This window comes from Saccostrea echinata, unplaced genomic scaffold (assembly GCF_033153115.1).
Source record: "Saccostrea echinata isolate AGI-Se365-2 ecotype Australia unplaced genomic scaffold, CSIRO_AGI_Sech_v1 ptg000023l, whole genome shotgun sequence".
NCBI lineage: Eukaryota > Metazoa > Mollusca > Bivalvia > Ostreida > Ostreidae > Saccostrea > Saccostrea echinata.
This window is the reverse complement of record NW_026889772.1, coordinates 3,008,453-3,034,351: the sequence shown is the minus strand read 5'-3', so window position 1 is coordinate 3,034,351 and position 25,899 is coordinate 3,008,453. Positions and strand designations below refer to the sequence as shown.

The window sequence follows — 25,899 nt, the reverse complement described above, 5'->3', positions numbered from 1 at the left end:
CTCTCTCCCACCCCCAAAAAATTCAAGTTTTTTTATTTGTTGATTTTGAATTTCCCGCTCTTTTCCACAAAGCGTACCATTTGTAGTTGTTATATTTCATCATGTGATTGGATAGATACAGATTAATGAGCCAATGAAAGGGGTTCTTTCTTCAGAATTGCACTTCCTGTTAAAAATTGTTTACAAGTTCACAAAAATAGGAATGACCTGAAAATTGAAAGAATGACATTAACTTGATTAAGCAATTAAAGTCAGAAAGGTAATTTTGTGTCAGGTACTGAATATGAATTATAATGTAACATTTTGAGTGCTATTTGTCAAAATAGTTACATCTAGCTGTCGAGTCCTAGAGAATTGACTACGTATGATAAAATGATATGATGAATCGACAGTTGCTGAAGTGATGAACATTGTATTCTGTGTACAACGAGGGACTGTTTGTCATTTTGATTCTTTCACACAGAAATGAATATTTCATTAAACTTATTGATCAGTCTTTGGGGTATTATAATGTACGGAAACAAACCAAAAAAAGAACACAGGATCCTATGTTTTAATCAACTTAATTGATCAGCTGTTTATTTAATTCCCACAATGGTGATCTTATAGGACACTTAAGTTTCAATGTTTAAGGTGAATACCCTTTAACAATGAAAACATCTTTATGAAACAATAAGTTGGAATTATCACCTTGTTTTACACATTGATTTGATTGAAACTTCTTTAACATGTTTAATTTACAAAGTAGACATGCACTGTACACATGATTTAGCTGAAACTTCCATAAGATACTGAGTATTTAGGAATTTGTCTTTTGAGTAACAAAAAATACTGGAAGATTTGTATCAGTATTCCATATAGGGATGGAATAAGTTTAGCATATATGAAATGTAACGGTACAAAACACATGAATGGAAAATTCTCATATCATTAATCATTAGGGTTTTAATTCCTGGAGTGTTTTGATTCATATTAATGAGTATCCATGTATTTTTTAAAAGGCTTGATGTCATTCCATGTGTTTCCAGGCGTTTCCACTGATGGAGAATGTGACATGATTTAGTGCTCTAATACATTAATTATTGCTATGGAGAGATATGAGATAGTTCACAGACTTGGGGCAGGAGGTTGTGGAGCTGTATATCTGGCCCGCAGCAATGAAACCAAAAAGTGAGTAACCTTCATCACAGCAGATTTTATTGAACTTTTATTTTCAATGATTTTGCAGAAATTTGTCAACTCCAAAATGACATCACTATTGAAAGGGTTGTTCTTTATGAAGATAAATTAATCATATATTTATATATCGTGCACTATTGAACTTGCATTAATATTTTTTGTGCACACACAAACCGCGTTTTGTTTAAAGCTACACCCTCCCTGGTAATCCATAAAAATGATTAATGGAATATTTAAATCTGAAATGTTAAAATGTGTAACCTATAAGTCATCATTCACTATGTTTAGGTACTGTGCATTAAAGAAAATAGAGTTGGATGAAAAGAGGAAAAACAGAACAAAAGAAGCAGTACAGAAAGAGGCCAGGTAAACAGAGAATATAAGGTTAATTACTGTACAGAAAGAGGCCAGGTAAACAGAGAATATAAGGTTAATTACTGTACAGAAAGAGGCCAGGTAAGCAGAGAATATAAGGTTAATTAATAACAAAAGAAGCAGTACAGAAAGAGGCCAGGTAAACTAAGAATATAAGGTTAATTACTGTCTATACTTCACTAATGCCTAGTTAGGGTCATACACAATGTACATGTACTTTACAATGTACCTTTCCTACTGACAATTCTTCCAAAATATTCTTAATTTTAAAATATAGTACCATCAGATGTTCTTAGACCCAACATTGGCATACATTTCGAGGAACAGATAGCAAAAATATTTTTTTAGCTGGTGGTATTTCCTCAAAATTTGATTCAGAGGAGGTGAACAGTGTTACCAAGCATCGTAGATTCATACAAAGGTCCTTCAATAAGTGGACAGAACCTCTTAAATTTTACAGGGAATAAGAAAATAAAGTTCAAAACTATATTGCATTTGTCTGTATACCACTATACCATAAGTACAGCCTGGTGATGCAATAATCTAATACAGTAAATTAAGGATACTAAACTCTTACTGCAGCACTTTGGAACATTGTTATTGTAATTAAGTGCTGTACCTCCCCCCACCCCCATTCACAGTATATATTATAAAATAGAGGGAAAAAAGCTAATTTACAGTTGTGCTACCTCAAAAATAATGTCTGATGACCCTTCTTTTTTTGCTTGTCAAAAATTTCTGAAGTTCAAGCCCCCTAAACTGAAATTACTTCCTATGGACCTGTTATTCTTTAACAATGGACTTGTTATTCTTACACAATGGACCTGTTATTCTTAAACAATGGACCTGTTATTCTTACACAATGGACCTGTCACTGTTACACAGTGGACCTGTTACTCTTACAGAATGGACCCGTTATTCTAACATAATGAACCTGTTATTCTTACATAATAAACCTGTTATTCTTACAGAATGAACCTGTTATTCTTACACAATGGACCTGTTATTCTTACACAATGGACATGTTATTCTCACACAATGGACCTGTTATTCTTACAGAGACAATGGACCTGTTATTCTTACACCATGGACCTGTCACTGTTACACATTGAACCTGTTATTCTTACATAATGAACCTGTTATTCTTACATATTGAACCTGTTATTCTTACACAATGGACCTGTTATTCTTACACAGTGGACCTGTTATTCTTAAACAGTAAACCTGTTATTCTTACATAGTGGACCTGTTATTCTGACACAATGGACCTGTCACTGTTACACAATGGACCTGTTATTCTTAAACAATGGACCTGTTATTCTTAAACAGTGGACCTGTTTCTGTTACACAATAAACCTGTTATTCTTACATAGTGGATCAGTTATTCTTACACAATGGACCTGTCACTGTTACACAGTGGACCTGTTATTCTTACACAATGGACCTGTAATTCTTTCACAATGGACCTGTTATTCTTACACAATGGACCTGTCATTCTTACATAGTGGACCTGTCACTTTTACACAATGGACCTGTTATTCTTACACCATGGACCTGTGACTGTTACACATTGAACCTGTTATTCTTACACAATGGACCTGTTACTTTGACACAATGGACCTGTTACTTTGACACAATGGACTTGTTATTCTTACACAATGGACCTGTTACTTTGACACAATGGACCTGTTATTTTGACACAATGGACCTGTTACTCTTAAACAATGGACCTGTTATTCTTACACAATGGACCTGTCACTGCTACATAGTGGACCTGTTATTCTCACACAATGGACCTGTTATTCTTACACAATGGACCTGTTATTCTTACACAAGGGACGTGTTATTCTTACATAGTTGACCTGTTACTCTGACACAATGGACCTGTCACTGTTACACAGTAGACCTGTTATTCTTAAACAATGGACCTGTTATTCTCAAACAAGACCTGTCACTGTTACACAATAAAACTGTTATTCTTACATAGTGGACCTGTTATTCTTACACAATGGACCTGTCACTGTTACACAATGGACCTGTTATTCTTAAGACTGGACCTGTTACTCTGACACAATGGACCTGTCACTGTTACACAGAGGACCTGTTATTTTTAAACAATGGACCTGTATTCTTACAGAATGAACCTGTTATTCTTACACAAAGGACCTGTTATTCTTAAACAATGGACCTGTTATTCTTAAACAGTGGACCTGTTATTCTTACACAATTGACCTGTTATTCTTACAAAGTGGACCTGTTACTCTGACACAATGGACCTGTCACTGTTACACAGTGGACCTGTTACTCTTACAGAGTGGACCCATTATTCTTACATAATGAACCTGTTATTCTTACATAATGAACCTGTTATTCTAACATAATGAACCTGTAATTCTTACACAATGAGCCTGTTATTCTTACACAATGGACCTGTTATTCTTACACAATGGACCTGTCACTGTTACACATTGAACCTATGTAACTGTAAGCTTTATTGCCTTGCACTAGATAATAGTATTTATCAATGTTTTTTTGTTTCAGAATTCTTGAAAAACTGAAGCATCCCCATATTGTGTCTTACCATGAATCCTTTTTTGATGAAAATGAACAGTTTTTGTACATAATACAAGTGAGTGAATTTATTACATTAATGTAAAAAATGATCAGTTTTATTAATCATTTGATACAGATTAAAATAGAAATTAGAGATTCAAATAGAAATCCTTATTGACATGTGGACATTTCATCAAAAATCCCTATCAGATTTATCCCTTGTAATTTAGACATCTTGTCTGAGCCTCAAAAATATTCAGTAGTATTATTCACTTTTCTATGTAAAACCCACTGTTGGCATTATATACATTTATTGTAGGACTATTGTGATGGAGGTAACCTAGACGACAAAATTAAAGAGGCAGCTAATGTAAGGTTTATCTCCCTTAGACTCAGTGATGATCAAGTTCTATGTTAAATGTACTGACCTTTATGTATCCAGCCTGATATGAATATTATGATTTTTATGTTTCAGAGAAAGAAACATTTTGAGGAAAAACAGATTATGAATGTAAGTAATCAGCGATTTTTTTCTACCCATTGGGAAAGGGTCCGGTACCGGTTCAGTTGGGAAAAATAGCATCGAAGTAGAACAAAGGAGAATTTTCTGGCATTTAAACAAATGAAATGTATTTTCAGTTTATTCCAACTTCATTACCTATTACCCCATGTTTTAAAGAATAAACAACAAGCATTTATTGTTTTTCATATCAATGTCCCTTGTTTTCGCATTTTCATGCTTTCAGTTTGTCAAAATGTATAACACTACGCTGTCTACACCACAGGTCCCGCCATATTATGACTAATCTCTACTTTCGATTCAAGCGGAAGTGAAACAATTAGTCAACTCAATGTTTCATTTAAAAAGAAATACGTTGTCATCATAGTCTGTTGCTTGGCAGTTGAATTGGGAATTTTTAGTCTCAAAATTGGGAAAAATTAACGTTTTTTGGCATTGGGAATGGTACCGTTTATCGGTACCAGTTATATAAGGAAAAAAACGCTGGTAATTATAAAATCCTTAGTACAATTATCATACTTCTATGTATATCGGTCACAAAATACTGCTATAGAGGTCTTATGCTGCTATACAGGTTGTATGCTGCTATACAGGTTATATGTTGCTATACCAGTTATATGCTGCTATACAGGTTGTATGCTGCTGTACAGGTTGTATGCTGCTATACAGGTTGTATGCTACAACACAGGTTGTATGCTGCTATACAGGTTGTATGATGCTATGCAGGTTGTATGATGCTATACAGGTTGTATGCTGCTATACAGATTGTATGCTGCTATACAGGTTGTATGCTGCTATACCAGTTATATGCTGCTATACAGATTGTATGCTGCTATACAGGTTGTATGCTGCTATACCGGTGGTTTGGACTCTACATTTGTTTTGTCACTATCTCTAAATATGTGACTGATTTTTTACTTACAGTGGTTCGTACAAATTCTGATGGCAGTCCAGTACATACATTCCAACAAAATTCTTCATAGGTAAATAAAAGAAGTGTTTTAAAAAGTATTTTATGGTTGATATATTTGCCATTTTTAACACTGTCATATCTATTCAAAGCTGGTTTAGAGTTTGCAACTTTTATATTTCAGAGATCTGAAGACAGAAAATGTGTTCCTCACAAAGAAAAATGTTGTTAAACTCGGTAAGTGTGAAACTGACCATAATGATTTTGGTATATGAGGAAGCACTGTAAATAGGTAAGTAAGTAAATTATATTCAGAGTCGGCGTTGTGTTAATGAATAACGAACAACTTGAGCTCTGTAGAGCAACTGTCTATGATTTCAATCATAGTAAATAAATAAAAAATAATATTAAAGGCCTAATCATTAATGAAGAAAAAAAGGACAATTTCAATACAGAGTTTTTGCTTCAAAAAGGAAATATATAATTAAAACAAAAAATTTCTCTAGATTATAAACCATAGAAGTTAGGTTAAAAACACTACTTGCAGTAATAAAGGAAAAAAATAAAATAGCTAGCTTAGAAAACTTAAAATTCAGTCAGAAAAAAATGATGAAAATTAAAAGGAAAATAAGTTAAATTCCTCAACAACGCAGATTTTGCCTAGTGATTGAGTTAATCCCTAGCAACATTAACAAGATCTAATGAATTTTTATGGGGGAAAAATGGAACAACAGAAATAAAACAAAAATAAAAGACACAGGGATCCTAGAGAGCTTTCACTTCTGCCATCATAAGATATTACTCCAGAAATTTCAGCCCCAGGTCCCAGATTCTTTGTAAATCTAAGAAATTAAAAAGTTTGACAGAAATAAAAGTCATTGTAAAACACTAAAGAAATAGAGGTGTCAGTAAAGCAGATGGAAGGCTACAAAAATAAGCATAAAACAAGATGTGTTTGTGAAACACTGATGCCCCCATATGGCAGCTAATGGCAAAGGTTAAAGTTTCTTCAAATGCAAGTCAAAATCCAGGCCAAAAGATAAAAAATGTTGATACCCAAAGAAAGGTCTTGTCTCGAGGAATACACCTGTGAAATTTGAAAGACCTAGATACAACTGTTCAAAAGCTATGGCGAAGGTTAAAGTTTTTTAAATAAAAGTCAAACGTCAAGGTCAAGGTCAAAGTGGTTGGTATCCAAAGGAAGATCTTGTCACAAGGATTACATATGTGAAGTATGAAAGCCCTAGCACCAACCATTCAAAAGTTATGGCCAAGGTTAAAGTTTTTCAAAAGTAGGTCAAACTCCTAGGTCAAGGTCAAAGGGTCAAAGTGGTTGGTATCCAAAGGAAGGTCTTGTCACAAGGATTACATATGTGAAGTATGAAAGCCCTAGCATCAACCATTCAAAAGTTATGGCCAAGGTTAAATTTTTTCAAAAGTAGGTCAAACTCCTAGGTCAAGGTCAAAGGGTCAAAGTGGTTGGTATCCAAAGGAAGGTCTTGTCACAAGGATTACATATGTGAAGTATGAAAGCCCTAGCATCAACCATTTTAAAAGTTATGGCCAAGGTTAAAGTTTTTCAAAAGTAGGTCAAACTCCTAGGTCAAGGTCAAAGGGTCAGTGTGGTTGATATTCAGAGGAAGGTCTTGTCTCAAGGAATACACATGTGAAGTTTGAAACCCTAAGCACCAACTGTTCAAAAGTTATGGCCAAGGTTAAAGTTTTTCAAAAGTAGGTCAAACTCCAAGGTCAAGGTCAAAAGGTCAAAGTTGTTGGTATCCAAAGGAAGGTCTTGTCACAAAGAATACACATGTGAAGTTTGAAACCCCAAGCACCAACTGTTCAGAAGTTATGGCCAAGGTTAAAGTCTCATAAAATTTTGCAAAAGTGGGTCATACTCCAAGGTTTAGGTCAAAAGGTCAAATATGATGGTACCCAAAGAAAGGTCTTGTCACAAGGAATACACATGTGAAATATGAAAGTCATAGCTCCAACCAATCAAAAGTTATGGGCAAGGTTAAAGTTGACAACAGACAGACAGACAAACAGAGAAACAGACAAACGGACAAACAGACAAACAGATAAACAGACAAACAGACAGACAGGACAAAAACAATATACCCCCTGGATCTTTCAATCCGGGGGCATAATAAACTGTAAAATAATGCTTTGAAATTATAATAAACAAGCATTCTGAGAGTACTGCACTAGCAATACTAGTCCCCTACTGGCAAGTGTTATCTGGTTCCCCTTAAAAATTAAAAAGCCATGATACAACTAAAAATCTTTGAAGTGAAACAAAATGTCAACTTGATCTTTGACCCTTTAAGGCAGACTCATATACCAAAAATCAGCTAAATATCTGCAAGCATTCAGAAAAAAAATGCAGAAAACCAAGTGGGAAATATTTGAAAAGACAGAATTCCCTCATAGATCATCAAAGTAGAACAAATTCAAACATGATCTGTAACTCATCAATGTACACTCACATGCCAAAAATCAGCTTAAATCCTGCAAAGTGGAGAAAAACAAGTGAGACAGAAGGACAGACAGATGGACAGATGAGGAGGAAACCTCTAGTCCTCTCTGGTATCACCAGTAGGGGGTCTAATAATACTGCTATTTAACTCCCAAATTGTAGCTTTTGAAATAACTACATTTGTACCCCCCTCCTTGTGTATATCTAAGGTTCTAGATAGACACTTTTAAGGTCTATCTAAGATCCTAGCTAGACAGTACTATTGAATAATAGAGTGACTTTTTTTTTGTGCTTCAGGTGATTTTGGTATATCTATGATCCTTGACAATACCTTTCATACAATAGCTTCTTTTACAGGCAATTTTCTATATCTAAAGGTCCAAAACAGTACAGTTGATAGAGATACTTTTGTTTACAGGTAATTTTGGCATATCTAAGGTCCTCCTCTTACAAGTGGTATTGGTATATCTAAGATCCTTCTTTTACAGGTGGTATTGGTATATCTAAGAACCTTCTTTTACAGGTGGTATTGGTATATCAAAGATCCTTCTTTTACAGGTGGTAGTGGTATATCTAAGGTCCTTCTTTTACAGGTGGTATTAGTATATCTGAGGTCCTTCTTTTTCAGGTGGTATTGGTATATCTAAGGTCCTTCTTTTACAGGTGGTATTGGTATATCAAAGATCCTTCTTATACAGGTGGTAGTGGAATATCTAAGGTCCTTCTTTTACAGGTGGTATTGGTATATCTAAGGTCCTTCTTTTACAGGTGGTATTGGTATATCTAAGATCCTTCTTTTACAGGTGGTATTGGTATATCAAAGATCCTTCTGTTACAGGTGGTAGTGATATCAAAGGTCCTTGTTTTACAGGTGATTTTAGTACATGTATATCTAAGGTCCCTGTTTTACAGGTGATATGGGTATATCTAAGATCCTTCTTTTACAGGTGATTTTTGGTATATCTAAGGTCCTTATTTTTCAGGTGATTTTGGTATATCTAAGGTCCTAGACAGTACTATTGATACAGTTACTTTTGTTTACAGGTGATTTTGGTATATCTAAGGTCCTAGACAGTACTATTGATGTGGCAAAAACTGTGGTTGGGACTCCTTCTTATCTTAGCCCTGAACTCTGTCAGGATATTCCATACAGCTCCAAGTCTGATATCTGGGTATGTGATCCACAAATTTGATATCTGTTAAGAGATCAAGTCTGATATCTAGGTCAGTGATCTCAAAGTCTAATATTTTGGTATTTGATCTTCTAGCTATATATCTAGGTCAGTTATTTCCAAGTCTGACTGGGTATGTGATGTTTTAGTCAGATATCTAGGTGTCAGTGATCTCAAAGTCTGATATCTAGGTATGTAAGACAGATATATGAGTCTGACTGGGTATGTGGTTTTTTAGTCAGATATCTAGGTGTCAGTGATCTCAAAGTATGATATCTAGGTATGTAAGAAAAATATATGAGCATGTAATCTTTAAGTTACAAATCTTGGTAAGATCTTTGATTTGATATTTGGGTAAACTTCACCAAAACAGATATTTTGGTAGATAATAACCAAGCTATCGGTAAATCTGATATCAAGAGCCAAGACTGTTACCATGGTTACTTTGGAAAGCTATTGAAAAGTCTGATTTTAAAAATAACAGAGTTTAACAGGTATATAAGCTTTTTTGAAAATTCAAATGAGAAAAAAAATGTTGAGCTGAGTGTCTCCACAGAGTAAAATCAAATTCTTACAAGTATTGCAGACTCCACTGAATTCTTAAAGAAAGCCAGGGTTAATACCTCCCACATACTTGCAGATATTTGTCTATATGTTATTTTCAAAGTTTAAGTGAAGTTTATTTTTTAGGCATTAGGTTGCGTTCTTTATGAGATGAGTACCCTGTGTCCCCCGTTTGATGCCCAGAATCTTGTCAGCCTGTTGTTTAAAATAATCAAAGCTGAGTATCAGGTCAGTGGGAGACAACTCATATTAATAAAATGAGTAAAATCATAATTTATCCCATGTTTACCCTTTTATCCCGTGGATATGACTCATTGAATAAATTTTTCATAATCCACAGTTGTGACGTCACAATGGTTTTTGCGTTAGCGCGATGAAGTAAAATAAAGTGGAGTCCTATATAAAACAGTGTAAAACATTGGTTGTGAAGTATTAAACATGGGATAAAAAGAATCTCCCATGATTTGTAGTTGGATATGACTTTTATCCAACTCGTTGTGTGTTTTTATCCCCTCGCCAAGGCTCGGGGATAAAAAACACACAACTCGTTGGATAAAAATCATATCCAACTACAATCATGGGAGATCCTATATATATTCATTAATTTTGCAAATATTTATTATTAAGTACCACTGCATGTTCACAGAAAAATTAACCATGATTGATTAATTTTTGAAGCCCATTCCATCTCAGTATTCCAAATCCTTACATGATCTTGTTACCTCCATCTTACAAAAAACACCGGAGGACAGACCAAGGTTAGATGTATTACATTACATATCAAAAAATGCAGTTTATACTTGAATAGGTTCACTTTTTGAGACATTCCATGTATTAATCAATTGCATGCTTTATTTATTGTATTTTATTATAAAGGATTTTCAAACAATTTTAAAAAATATATAGAATGCAACCTTAACAGAAGTTGCCTAGAAATTCTGTAATTTTATTCTGCAGTGCCAGTGCCCTCTTAAACATGTCCTATATAAAACAGCATCTGGCAGAATTCATACAAGAAAAGGAGAGCTTACTCCAGTTAAAGACCAACAAAGAAAATTCTAGATCCTCCCCACATCTCAATGTAACAGACCAATCAGGAAGTAAGGGAAATAGGTAAGGGAATGTTAGATCCTCCCCACATCTCAATGTAATGGACCAATCAGGAAGTAAGGGAAATAGGTAAGTAAATGTTAGATCCTCCCCACATCTCAGTGGTAGGACCAATCAGGAAGTAAAGGAAATAGGTAAGTAAATGTTAGATCCTCCCCACATCTCAGTGTTAGGACCAATCAGGAAGTAAAAGAAATAGGTAAGTAAATGTTAGATCCTCCCCACATCTCAGTGGTAGGACCAATCAGGAAGTAAAGGAAATAGGTAAGTAAATGTTAGATCCTTCCCACATCTCAGTGGTAGGACCAATCAGGAAGTAAAGGAAATAGGTAAGTAAATGTTAGATCCTTCCCACATCTCAGTGGTAGGACCAATCAGGAAGTAAAGGAAATAGGTAAGTGAATGTTAGATCCTCCCCACATCTCAATGTAATGGACCAATCAGGAAGTAAAGAAAATAGATAAGTAAATGTTAGATCCTCCCCACATCTCAGTGTTTCGGACCGATCAGGAAGTAAAGGAAATAGGTAAGTAAATGATAGATCCTCCCCACATATCAATGTAAAGGATCAGTCAGGAAGAAATGGAAGTAGGTAAGTAAATGTTAGATCCTTTCCACATCTCAATGTAATGGACCAGTCAGGAAGTAAGGGAAATAGGTAAGTAAATGTTAGACACTCCCCACATCTCAGTGTAATGGACCAGTCAGGAAGTAAGGGAAATAGGTAAGGGAATGTTAGATCCTTTCCACATCTCAGAGTTACATACAGAAAATCAAATAGGTTAGAAAAGAAAGTTATACTTCTCATTCTAAATCATAAACCAGTCACTAGAGCAAAGGACACTAAGCACATGGTGTTTCTGGACATTAAACAAAATTGAAATATGTGTATTTTATTTGACTTAACTGTCATATTTTTAAGATTTTGTATTGAAAAAAAATATTTTAAAATAGTTGCAAAATGTGCCAAGACCAAAATGAAGTAATGATTATTTAAAACTTTTGAAAAATATTAAATTGTGTCATCTATGTAATACTGGATATTGTCAAATCTTTACAGTGCAAATAATTCAGTATCAGCCAGTCCAGCTATACATAGACGACAGGGATCTCCAGAGAAAGCCTCCAAATCTGCACAACAGAAGGACAGTGGTCTAGGTAATGTGTCACTCTCTTGTCATGTGGGATAGATTTGTGAAAGTGAACTTTGACCTGACATCTTCATATTTAATTAAATCTTTTTCCAGTGATGAATGACTTGAATGGTGATGGGAAGGCAGACTATTCTGATGATTTTGATTCTTCTGATGAGGAAGGTAAGTCTCTGTGACATTTTGATATCATGAAGTCACAGTTTCCTGAACATTTAGTGTCATGTTTACCATTTTTTCCTCAGATATCGCTGACAATTGTGAGATGGCAGCAGACAGTTCTGATGCTGAGTACGATGATGATTTTGAGGAGTACGACTCTAGTGAGGTCAGTTCATAACATATAAAATTAAAGATTAAACAAATATACCGAGTGTATTAAATCTTTTTTAAATGACATTTGCTCATAGATTTTTAGCTAATGATCAATATTAAAGGATTAAAATACACTTACAGTATAAACGATGAATATAGGTGTATGAAATTACATACATAATTATTATGTGATGATGTTCTAGTATTTGATGAAATATCTATTTGGTGAGATACATTTTTACCTGCACAATTTAGATGAGATTAATACTGTAAATCTCATGCTATGTTGGAATTTGTTAGACTTATTATTATATACATTAGTATATGTGCTACTTGTAGTATTTGGATGAAATTGTCGCTCAGGCAACTCATGAAGCTCTTTTGATAGCTATTTGATGTGATACTGTACATGTATATTTGTACCTTATGGATTTAGATGAGATTGTCACTCAGGCTTGAGAATCTCTTGTGATATTTATTTAATGTGATACTGATCACTGTATGTGTATATTTATAAATGAAGGATTTGGATGAGATTGTCACTCTGGCTCGTGAGGCCCATTTGATATTTATTTCATGTGATACTGGTGCTTTATTCGTAATTTATTCCTTACAGGATTTAGATGAGATCGTCACTCAGGCTCGTGAAGCCCAGGAACTGGAGCCTGTGGATGTTTATTTTGCTGATGACAAGATCCTACAGCAGCAGTTCAGACAAACAGCCATCTTTAAAAGGTAGATAACTCAGTAGAGTGTGTGATTCTTAATGTGGAAGGTAGATAACTCAATAGTGTGTGTGATTCTTAGTGTGGAAGGTAGATAACTCAGTACTGTGTGTGATTCTTAGTGTGGAAGGTAGATAACTCAGTAGAGTGTGTGATTTTTAGTGTGGAAGGAAGATAACTCAGTAGAGTGTGTGATTTTTAGTGTGGAAAGTAGATAACTCAGTAGAGTGTGTGATTCTTAGTGTGGAAAGTAGATAACTCAGTAGAGTGTGTGATTTTTAGTGTGGAAAGTAGATAACTCAGTAGAGTGTGTGATTCTTGGTGTGGAAAGTAGATAACTCAGTAGAGTGTGTGATTCTTGGTGTGGAAAGTAGATAACTCAGTAGAGTGTGTGATTCTTAGTGTGGAAGGTAGATAACTCAGTAGAGTGTGTGATTTTTAGTGTGGAAGGTAGATAACTCAGTAGAGTGTGTGATTCTTGTTGTGGAAAGTAGATAACTCAGTAGAGTGTGTGATTTTTAGTGTGGAAAGTAGATAACTCAGTAGAGTGTGTGATTCTTAGTGTGGAAAGTAGATAACTCAGTAGAGTGTGTGATTTTTAGTGTGGAAAGTAGATAACTCAGTAGAGTGTGTGATTCTTAGTGTGGAAAGTAGATAACTCAGTAGAGTGTGTGATTCTTAGTGTGGAAAGTAGATAACTCAGTAGAGTGTGTGATTTTTAGTGTGGAAGGTAGATAACTCAATAGAGTGTGTGCTTTTTAGTGTGGAAAGTAGATAACTCAGTAGAGTGTGTGATTTTTAGTGCGGAAAGTAGATAACTCAGTAGAGTGTGTGATTTTTAGTGCGGAAGGAAGATAACTCAGTAGAGTATGTGATTCTTAGTGTGGAAGGTAGATAACACAGTAGAGTGTGTGATTTTTAGTGCGGAAGGTAGATAACTCAGTAGAGTGTGTTATTTTTAGTGTGGAAAGTAGATAACTCAGTAGAGTGTGTGATTTTTAGTGTGGAAAGTAGATAACTCAGTAGAGAGTGTGATTTTTAGTGTGGAAAGTAGATAACTCAGTAGAGTGTGTGATTTTTAGTGTGGAAGGTAGATAACTCAGTAGAGTGTGTGATTTTTAGTGTGGAAAGTAGATAACTCAGTAGAGTGTGTGATTTTTAGTGTGGAAGGTAGATAACTCAGTAGAGTGTGTGATTTTTAGTGTGGAAAGTAGGTAACTCAGTAGAGTGTGTGATTCTTAGTGTGGAAGGTTAGATTATGCAGTAATGTGTGTGATTCTTAGTGTGGAAGGTAGATAACTCAGTACTGTGTGTGATTCTTAGTGTGGAAGGTAGATAACTCAGAAATGTGTGTGATTCTTAGTGTGGAAGGTAGATAACTCAGTACTGTGTGTGATTCTTAGTGTGGAAGGTTAGATTACTCAGTCATGTGTGTGATTCTTTCTTTGGAAGGAATGTGGTTTAGCAATCTCTGCTGTCACCCCTTACTCATAGTTTTCTAATGAAGACGAAGCACAAAGATGTACATTTCTGCCTCTTATTCTACTGAAAGAAAAATTAATGTTAAATTTTACTTTCAAATTGTACGGAGATGTATATTGTATAAAACTTCTCCGACAAACTTGTTGTGCAGAATGATGTTTAATAGGTCATAGAGGGAATACAGTCACTATTTCAACAACATAAGAATTTGTCACACTGGGGCTTTTTTCTTTTTTTTACTAAAAAATATTTTATAATATATGTATTGGTGTAAGTTTGAATTGAACATTTGTAAATATGTGATAGCAGGCTGTTTATTGAATGCTATTTATTGTACTCTACATAGGCAATGCATAGAGAATCTTGGTGCTAAGAATTTGAAGGAAGTGGACAAATTGATACAGAATGGGACCATAACAGAGGATGATCTTAAGTTAGTGCCAATTTTTCATTTTGCATTACTTTAAACATATCAAATTGTGAATCATTGAGTTAATGATTGACTGATTTATTTTCCAGACTCAGTGTTTGTCACTCCATAGGTGAGGATGCTGCCGAGATCTGCCATTTTAACATTGATGATCTTCCTAACGGCTGATGTCATACTGGTTCCTTCAGCGTAAAAATGTCTACCGCAACCTGTCACCTGTGATATATATAACAAGTCCCTCAGCTAACATAAACGTCTACTGATTTAAGAACTGTTTTAATGAACATGTACATGTATCTTCATTTTTGAAGAGTACTTTAATGTATTCAATAAAATCAACACATTCTTTTTACATGCAAAGCTAACTATTCTTTATTAGCTATGTATAAATTAATTTTGAAAAGAGCTTTTTTTATGTATACTAGAGATATTCTTTTTATTGTTGTAGTTACAGTAGATGTGAAAAATTAAATTTTTGTTTTATATTTTGTGATGTTAATTTTGTATATTATTTATGTTTAAATTGTAGTTATATTACAAATAAAACTTGTAATATATATTTTATAGCCATTATAAAGTACATTACAAGATTCTCCAGTCCATGTGTTATTAATTCATTGTAGCAGTAATATTCCAATGATAAACATTTCAGAGAAAAAAGTTACTGTAAATCACTTTTTATTCTCGAGAGCTTTATTTTCGCGTTATTACGTACGCTCTGCCAATTAATTCTATTTGCGAAATTTTTTTTGTATATATGGTGTTTATATACAACAACCAATATTCAGGAAGATTGGCCTTATTTATAAATACATGTACGAGGGGTTGTCAAAAAATTCGTGGACTGATGCGATAAAATTAATACTATGTAGTCTTAGCTTACAAAATTTATAAGGAACATAAAACAACAAAAGTTTAAGAAGTGTTGAAATTTTATCTTAATACGTTGATAATTTGCCAAATTATCATTGAATTAAAAAGACATTATATGATCACCCGGCGCTGTCGCCGTTTAGTTTGTTGACGTCCGACAACGTCATTGTTTCTCAATGTCCACTCCCTCTATTTTATACACTTTACTTGTCGAGATTCCCTGTAGTTAAATAACGATTCAAACTGGTCTTGTTTATAAATATAATTTTACAATCTCAAGAACAGCTGAATGTAGTAAATGGATCTATACATAAGGAACGCTCCTCACTTGATTATGCCAGCATAATTTTCTGGTCGGAGTTTTTATATCTACCACACAAGATCAACGTCACATTTCGACGTGACTGACTTTGGACACCCCCTGTCTACAAATACACATTAAGTGCGCATCTCTCCTTTCTCTGAATCTTTTTCATCATTTAAAAAAAGTACTCTGGATGCATTTCATTTCTCTGTAGCCCGTTTAAACATTTCTTAGGTCTATGCTAGTTTTTCCAGGGGTGAATCTTTATAAAGTGCTGAAAAAAGAAACCCTTCCCCTTTTTGACGTCATTTTCAACCCCTTAATTGTTTGGACATTCCATATAAATTTTACAATAAAATTTCATAGAACTGACAGAATGAAGTAAAAATTGCAAAATTTACGGAATAAGTGTGTCCAACCATATGAGTGAATTCACAGGATTTTTGGATGAAAAATGCTCATGTCTAAAGAGTTTTTGGTGAGTAAAATAACTAAAGAGTTTTTCTCAGTAACACTCAGGTAGAAAAAACGTCATCTTAGAGGTTGCGCCGCCTGGACATACCATTGCTTACAAAACCATTAACAATTTATTAAAAATTAATAAAATTTATGATTTATAGTTTATTATATACATAGAAAAGATTATGCTAATTAATTGTTTAAATGATTCATGATGTACCTTTAGCGGTTTTAATTTTATGGCGCTAGTCCACGAACTTTTTGATATCCCCTCGTACATGTACCAATATTGACCATCTTGCGAAAATAAGATGATCTACAGTATTAATAACCAGGAAAGTATATAATGCTTCAATAATGTAGATTATATTTTTATCATGACATTTCCTACAACGTAAACAGGTGTGCATTTAAGGCATCATAATGCCCATTATTCAAATTGTGAAAACGTGATATTACGGTTCCGTGAAAAGCAGTATTGCAATTATTGAAAGAACTCTCATTCTGAAGAAAATATGAATCAAGTTATTCAACGTTTGGATAATATTTTTTTCACACAACTCCGGTCCCTTACTTTTATGTGTTTCTGAATTGTAGGAAGGAAGGGGAGGGGTGCCTTAGCAGAAATGACGCTGTACTTTCTCTTATTGAGGATGACGTGAGAATATTGGCGCATAGATGTTACTTATAGCTTAAAGTAGAAACTTTGACGACTATTACATTGTTGAACTTCAGGAAAGTTTGAAGATTAAAATATGCCTTAACATTTGGTCATTGTTTATTGCTATGAATGTGCAAACAATACAATTTATTCAGTGTTAAGGCGGAATTCCAGACCATGATTACAGCCAAACAATGTGACAGTTTTGTTACCAGATGATGTATACATCTAATAATTACGAAAAAGTTCCTCCCAGAGCCTGGCAGAGGAAGAATAAAGTACAGAACGAAGTTAGGTCTTTTATTGTCTTTAGAGTGCAAACAACACGATATTCAATACACGAGTTGGTCCACTTGATTTAAATGTCTCCATTTTTTCAATAACAACAGGTGCCCGTTCAGGATGGACGGAGTCGTCGTTACTTATACTAAAACTATTCAGGCGATCAGGATATATCATATTTTATCTTTCTTCCGCAGGGGTAAATAGATCACCACTTATTTAAAATTGTGTATATTGACAAGGTTTGTTAGACAGTCATTTTAATGTTTCTGGGAATACCCCTTATGAGCAGTACCTTCACTTGTTTTATGGATAGCGTTAATGTTATGAGGATCAGAGAATGGATAAATGCATCATTAATGTTATGTGGATATATATACTGAAGCTTTGGGGTTTTGTAGGTGGTCTCTACAACTTCAGTATTTCCTGAAAATTCTCTATACATTATACTTTGGAAGCATTTCACTTTTCTACATCTTGTAACCGTGTCTGGAGTGTCTACAGCAAAAAAGTCCAGGACTTGCAACGGTTCCTTTATTTTGCAAATTTTACTGGCGGACTAGCAGCTAGTAAGTAATTTTTTCCCAAATACTTGTATACAAGGAAAAGCTATATGAGCTGCGATTTTCGTGTCGGAAATTTTTGGTACATAATTTACTATTTCAGAGACGGAAAAAAATTAAGATTTATAAACTTCAGATATCCATACATGTATTTGCATTGGAATAAAAATTTTGAAAAAGCACTTACTGAGGCAAGATCGCATTATTGATGTTTTGTATAAAAAGTCTTATATTAATAATATTAAATAGTGCACGTCTTATATAATACTATACATTAGATAGTACACGTCATAAATAATACTATATATTAAATGGTACACTTCTAATATAATACTATACATTATATTAGTACACTCTATCTTCTGACAAAATGTAACGCTTTGTTCTAGTCTTATTGTCATAAGAGCTTGAATTACACGTAGAATTATTATAGTAATGCATCTTTAAAAAATAAATTTCTCTAAAATGCAGCTCATAATGAAATGTTTAAATCAGGAAGACCTTGTAAATCAACCTTGTCACAACGGACGATAATAATCCAAGCTTAAAAAGTTAAACAAACTGGAAAAAATGTCATGTGATTGCACGGAAACAATACTACAATGGTCAGATAACGAGTAAATCCTTGAGTCATTGACCCTGGTGCTGTGAGGGACTAGACCCTCATAAAGAGACCCACACTGGGAGGGACAATAGACCACTGTCCAATTAGAGAACATGTTACAGACACTGGGGCTTTTACATGTACATTTGTAGTTTTCATGGCAAATTACCTGTGTTTTTGTGGAAAAAAAGATTTATGTACTTTTATAGTGTATTATTATGCTTAATCGATAAAAAAATGTATACAAGTTTCATTAAAACATTCTCATCATTCAAGTGTGAGTCTTTAAGTATGTAATTTTGAATTTTCTCGTTTTCTTTATGCGCCATGAAAAAAAAGTTATCATTTCAACATATTCCGATTGAGCAAAATAAAAGATAGAAGATTAAAGTATGAATAACCGCTAAACGCACATACATTTACATAGGTAAATTTCTGACACAAAATGCAGACTTGAAATCCATCAGAAATGAGTTTATATGCTGATATGAACTATTTTGTTGTCGTAGTAATAGGTGTACAATTATAACCGGTTCCCAAATACCCAACATATCATTTGCAAATCTCTAAAGTAACATTTAAGGCAGTAGGTGTGGCAACACGCAGTTGAAAAGTAGGTTATTAGATTTTAGAATGTTTAATGATGAAATGCACCTGAACTTTGTAGATGTCGTAGATGGAGAGCCCGAGAAAGAACGTTACATCTTTTAGTTTTCCTGTCAGACGGCACCAGGAACGTCCCGGATACAAGAATTACGTCACAACATTGGAGCCAAGTAGTCCGAGACATTTACTTAACACCTCCATCGTCTCCTCTGTACAAAGCGACAAAAATAAGGAGACACCTACCTTTGAGAGGATTCAGGAAAACTGTCTTCTAACGTGAGTTTTCTTGCACTCATGATATCATTGTAGAATTCACTTGTTTTATTGAATCTGTTACATTATAATGCAGTTTTTCTATATATATAGTCAGAGTGCCTACTGTGTCTGATTTGTTGACCTCTTTCTGACGACAGGCGGACCTTGTTCGAAGACCATGATTTCCCAGCCAATGACAGATCACTCTTCTATAGCTACAGACCAAACATAGGACCTATCATCTGGAAAAGACCGTATGTGAGTAACAACATTTAAGGGTCCAAACAATTCTACATTTTAAGTCACCTTTGTGTTGAAATCGATCACTTTGTGTTGAAATCACATAAGTGGATTTTTTCATTCTTTAGGAAATTGTATCACATCCTAAATTCACAGCTAACGGATTTAGTCGATTTGACCTGCTACAAGGAAAGTTGGGTAAGGTTGTAATGGATTTTGGTTATCGTAAATATCTTAATATATATTCACTGTAAGCTCGATATCTGGTATAGCCACAGCGAATTTATGTTCGATTCTAGGTAACTGTTGGTTGGTGGCCGCCTTTTCTTGTCTCACATTGGCACCAAACTTAGTGAAAAGGTGCATTCCAGAAAACCAAGGATTCACCAACAAATACGCGGGAGTCTTCCACTTCCGGTTTTGGAGATACGGAGAATGGATTGACGTTGTCATTGACGACCGTCTGCCAACCATTAATGGTAAATAGGCGCCGATCCAGGAATTTTTCCAGGGGGAGGGGGTAGCCCAGTCATAAAAACAAAATCGAACCCAGAAATTTGTTGACTAGCAGAAAAAAAAACAAAACAAAGCCAAGAATTCTTTCCCGTGAAAACCCTATTTGTTGGGGGGGGGGGGGGGGGGATTTCCTTCACTTTTAAAGCTTCATATGTATGACTCTTCCTACCAATGTAATAGGGGACCTCGTTTTCTAGGGGATACAAGGTAATTTTTTTACTAACTTTACTATGTATAATTTTAATAACTCATTCCAGGGGGTAAATAACCTCTCAAAGTATAGAAAAAATTGCCCGGACCGAAGATTGTGCATCATTAGTCTATATTGCTAATGAAGAAAGTAATTGACCATTCTTTTCTTTATTCAGGAGAGTTGATCTATCTAAGAAGTTCTGATAAACAAGAATTTTGGCCTGCGCTGTTTGAAAAGGCTTACGCAAAGTAAGAGGATAACTTTTTTGTGAAATTGCATTCTACAAAACATGAAAAGACCTTGCTTGATTTACATTATTACATCAATTTTTGCAGTTTGCATCAGGGCACGCCTTGCATTTACCAAAATCGGTTCAAATAATGACATATAGAAGTAAAGACGGACAGACAGATACTCACACACGCGTGTGAAGACATAACATCCCTCCTTCTTTATAGATAAATAATCAGTGGGTGGTAATAGAAGAAGAATTAAGCAATTGGGAAAACAAAATGAGCGGATCCGAAAGACATACATTTGATTATCAATGTTTCGGCGGGAATTTACCAAACATTTTGTAGGATTCGCGTAATTATATTGTTTTATGAACAAAAATGTTGAAAGTGCTTTTTTTCGGTTAACATTCTTATATTAATTTGAATATTTTTTTTTAACTCAGTAGCAAGCTTAATTTGTTTTTATTTGAATTTTCAAGCATGTTTTAGTCCATACCATTTCATGAAATGCATACACATTTGTATGTGCACCTCTTGTAGATGCTATGGATCCTACGAAAACATAAGTGGGGGTCTAACGAACTGGGCCCTACAGGATTTGACGGGTGGGGTGACGGAGACCCACCAAGTGTATGAAAACCCTCGCCTGATTCAGAGGATATTGGATGTGTCGATGACTAACGCTTCTCTCATTGGTACCTACATATCTGTACGTAGAAAACACGCTTCTTCACTCCTATTTAATGTTCCTGTAGAAGAAATGTACGCTTTTTTTTTTTTTTTTTTTTTTTGCCTTTTGTACCTAAATAATGAAATATTACTTTAAATAACATATACTTCAAAAAATAATTCAAGTTGTGTTTTTATGAGAAAATCCGTACAAGTAAAACCTTCGAACAGACTGCTCAGTATAAAGCCAAACCTATTAAAACTAAACATGAAGGTAACGAACGGTAGTCAAGTAAAACCTTCCAACAGACAGCTCAGTATAAAGCCAAACCTATTAAAACTAAACATGAAGGTAACGAACAGTAGTCAAGTAAAACCTTCAAACAGACTGCTCAGTATAAAGCCAAACCTATTAAAACTAAACATGAAGGTAACGAACAGTAGTCAAGTAAAACCTTCAAACAGACTGCTCAGTATAAAGCCAAACCTATTAAAACTAAACAGGAAGATAACGAACGGTAATCAAGTAAAACCTTCAAACAGACTGCTCAGTATAAAGCCAAACCTATTAAAACTAAACAGGAAGATAACGAACGGTAATCAAGTAAAACCTTCCAACAGACTGCTCAGTATAAAGCCAAACCTATTAAAACTAAACATGAGGATAACGAACAGTAGTCAAGTAAAACCTTCAAACAGACTGCTCAGTATAAAGCCAAACCTATTAAAACTAAACATGAGGATAACGAACAGTAGTCAAGTAAAACCTTCAAACAGACTGCTCAGTATAAAGCCAAACCTATTAAAACTAAATATGAAGATAAACAACAGTAATCAAGTAAAACCTTCAAACAGACTGCTCAGTATAAAGCCAAACCTATTAAAACTAAACATGAGGATAACGAACAGTAGTCAAGTAAAACCTTCAAACAGACTGCTCAGTATAAAGCCAAACCTATTAAAACTAAACATGAAGGTAACGAACAGTAGTCAAGTAAAACCTTCAAACAGACTGCTCAGTATAAAGCCAAACCTATTAAAACTAAACATGAGGATAACGAACAGTAGTCAAGTAAAACCTTCAAACAGACTGCTCAGTATAAAGCCAAACCTATTAAAACTAAACATGAGGATAACGAACAGTAGTCAAGTAAAACCTTCAAACAGACTGCTCAGTATAAAGCCAAACCTATTAAAACTAAACATGAGGATAACGAACGGTAATCAAGTAAAACCTTCAAACAGACTGCTCAGTATAAAGCCAAACCTATTAAAACTAAACATGAGGATAACGAACGGTAATCAAGTAAAACCTTCAAACAGACTGCTCAGTATAAAGCCAAACCTATTAAAACTAAACAGGAAGATAACTAACAGTATCAAGTAAAACCTTCAAACAGACTGCTCAGTATAAAGCCAAACCTATTAAAACTAAACATGAAGGTAACGAACAGTAGTCAAGTAAAACCTTCAAACAGACTGCTCAGTATAAAGCCAAACCTATTAAAACTAAACAGGAAGATAACTAACAGTATCAAGTAAAACCTTCAAACAGACTGCTCAGTATAAAGCCAAACCTATTAAAACTAAACAGGAAGATAACGAACGGTAATCAAGTAAAACCTTCAAACAGACTGCTCAGTATAAAGCCAAACCTATTAAAACTAAACATGAAGGTAACGAACAGTAGTCAAGTAAAACCTTCAAACAGACTGCTCAGTATAAAGCCAAACCTATTAAAACTAAACATGAGGATAACGAACGGTAATCAAGTAAAACCTTCAAACAGACTGCTCAGTATAAAGCCAAACCTATTAAAACTAAACAGGAAGATAACGAACGGTAATCAAGTAAAACCTTCAAACAGACTGCTCAGAATAAAGCCAAACCTATTAAAACTAAACATGAAGGTAACGAACAGTAGTCAAGTAAAACCTTCAAACAGACTGCTCAGTATAAAGCCAAACCTATTAAAACTAAACATGAAGATAACGAACAGTAGTCAAGTAAAACCTTCAAACAGACTGCTCAGTATAAAGCCAAACCTATTAAAACTAAACATGAAGGTAACGAACGGTAATCAAGTAAAACCTTCCAACAGACTGCTCAGTATAAAGCCAAACCTATTAAAACTAAACATGAAGATAACGAACAGTAGTCAAGTAAAACCTTCAAACAGACTGCTCAGTATAAAGCCAAACCTATTAAAACTAAACATGAAGATAACGAACAGTAGTCAAGTAAAACCTTCAAACAGACTGCTCAGTATAAAGCCAAACCTATTAAAACTAAACAGGAAGATAACGAACGGTAATCAAGTAAAACCTTCAAACAGACTGCTCAGTATAAAGCCAAACCTATTAAAACTAAACATGAAGATAACGAACAGTAGTCAAGTAAAACCTTCAAACAGACTGCTCAGTATAAAGCCAAACCTATTAAAACTAAACATGAAGATAACGAACAGTAGTCAAGTAAAACCTTCAAACAGACTGCTCAGTATAAAGCCAAACCTATTAAAACTAAACATGAGGATAACGAACAGTAATCAAGCTCAAAAGTTCATTGGAACAGCACAAATTGGGATTAGCACAAACACAGACCTCTGAAAACACCAGAGGTGGGATCAGGTGCCATGAAGGAGTTAGCATCCCCTGTCGACCGGTCACTTCTACCGTATGCTCATTGTCATGATCGGACAAACGAAAATTTTTTTTTAGGCAATTCAGTGTTGAAAAAATGGCCTAACAATTTGTAAAAAAAAAAAAAAAAAAAAAAAAAAAAAAAAAAAGTTCAGTCAACATTCTTTTTAACGATAGATTGTATTTGCTAGCAAGGTCATTGTATCGACAATAGAATTTGCAAAGTGATGACTTTAAATGAGATTGTTGATATCTTTTTATTACATTTTCAACAGTGAAATACTGTGATTTATTTATTGAATAAAAGTGATATTCTCTAACAGTGTGAAAGGATACCAAAATGATATTCTCTCACAGTGTGAAAGGATATCAAAGTAAGTAAAAAATAATTTCTGGACTGTCATAAGATAGAGATAGTAACTAACGATCTTGATAGAGCTAAACTGCAAATTTCTTCCCAAATATGTTGCTAAAATCCATGCTATGTAATGTTTTCAATCTCAGAACTGCTAAGCTGTGACGTCTCAACCTCTCAACTATGATGTCAAGCCTATGACACTGTGTTAAGAAAAGACAGAGGCAAAGGGAAAATCAAAGAAAATGTAGTAAACAGAAAATTCAATGTTTTGTAGATGAATATGGAATTTATTTCACTCGTGAGACAGGATTTTTTGATATTTTCATATAAAAAAAATCCTGTCCCACTCTTGAAATAAATTCCATATTCATTTACAAAACATTGAATATCCTCTATGTATTATCAAAGAGTCAATAGCTTGCTTCGTTTTAAAATTGTTCATACGTAAGAGCATGCTCTTAATTGCGTATCAAATCAACTGAGAGACGTAAACTACGTACGTATGCAGGTGATAAATTGTTAGTTTGTTTGCTATTAGTCTTTCTCTAGCAAAATATCCAAATATGAAACAGATGTGTCAGACTCTGTGGTGTCTTTTATTTCAAGTTCAAATGGATATATCGAATCAATGTAGGAATGCAAATGAATATTGTTAATAAAACGTCGTCAATGAATCTAAGTGTTGAATTGAAGGCCATATCAAGAGTCTTCATGTAGTAGCATTTGAAGAAATTCTGATTCATATGAATACAATAACTGGTCTGCTAATAAAGGGGTGCAGTTAGCACCCCTGGGAATTACAACAGATTGTTGGAAGACCTGATCTCCAAAAACTACATATATTTTCAATCAGAAACTCAAGTATCTTTTCAGAATCAACTTTGAATTACTTTTGTGTAGAATCAGAATGGTTTTTAACGAAATAATTTCACAGATGACTAATTACAAGGTATTTAAATCTAAGAGTTCCATTTTTATTGAAAAAGCAGTTGTGTGTGATGTTAAAAAGCCTCATCCTTAATGCTTGTATAAAGTGTTGAAAAGTAGTACGTTTTTATGCAGTTGATTTTAGGAAAATTTTGTGATTTCAAATTTTCTAAAACTTCCTATGAGTTTTTTATTATCGACATCTGATTAACATCGCTTCTCAAATATGTTGTTGTAGAGTGCTCTTGAATATTTTCTTCGTTGTTCATATTTTGTGAGGAATAAAGAGGCTTCACAGAACATTTTCTAGAACCCGTGACGATCTTTGTTCAGAAGAATTTTTATGTAGATTAGGAATCCAGTAGAGGTATGGTAATTCAAATTCAATTTGATTGTTTGGAATATTGGAATATTGAAAATATTTAAAACGGAATATGAGTAAAACCTCCAAACAGCATGCTCAGTATATAGCCAAACCCATTAAAGTTAAACCTTCAACCAACATGTCAGTATATAGCCAAACCCATTTAAGATCATAAAACCTCC

General features: G+C 34.3%; 1 protein-coding gene across 1 annotated transcript in view; it reads left to right on the top strand.

Moving 5' to 3' along the window:
* The first annotated feature begins 187 nt into the window (after window positions 1-187).
* The window catches only part of LOC133191088 (calpain-9-like), a 54,476-nt gene continuing 28,764 nt past the window's right edge, over window positions 188-25,899 (top strand). Inside the window, exons 1-22 of the mRNA XM_061326774.1 lie at window positions 188-259; window positions 1,002-1,170; window positions 1,468-1,545; window positions 4,096-4,183; window positions 4,427-4,477; window positions 4,583-4,618; window positions 5,552-5,610; window positions 5,722-5,774; window positions 9,061-9,188; window positions 9,879-9,980; window positions 10,431-10,510; window positions 10,710-10,865; window positions 11,923-12,020; window positions 12,110-12,178; window positions 12,259-12,341; window positions 12,945-13,063; window positions 14,882-14,968; window positions 19,731-19,830; window positions 19,941-20,010; window positions 20,112-20,291; window positions 20,697-20,769; window positions 21,298-21,466. Coding sequence (XP_061182758.1) covers window positions 1,088-1,170; window positions 1,468-1,545; window positions 4,096-4,183; window positions 4,427-4,477; window positions 4,583-4,618; window positions 5,552-5,610; window positions 5,722-5,774; window positions 9,061-9,188; window positions 9,879-9,980; window positions 10,431-10,510; window positions 10,710-10,865; window positions 11,923-12,020; window positions 12,110-12,178; window positions 12,259-12,341; window positions 12,945-13,063; window positions 14,882-14,968; window positions 19,731-19,830; window positions 19,941-20,010; window positions 20,112-20,291; window positions 20,697-20,769; window positions 21,298-21,466 — 1,962 coding nt within the window. The 5' untranslated portion in view covers window positions 188-259; window positions 1,002-1,087. The remainder of the gene's footprint in view (window positions 260-1,001; window positions 1,171-1,467; window positions 1,546-4,095; window positions 4,184-4,426; window positions 4,478-4,582; window positions 4,619-5,551; window positions 5,611-5,721; window positions 5,775-9,060; window positions 9,189-9,878; window positions 9,981-10,430; window positions 10,511-10,709; window positions 10,866-11,922; window positions 12,021-12,109; window positions 12,179-12,258; window positions 12,342-12,944; window positions 13,064-14,881; window positions 14,969-19,730; window positions 19,831-19,940; window positions 20,011-20,111; window positions 20,292-20,696; window positions 20,770-21,297; window positions 21,467-25,899) is intronic.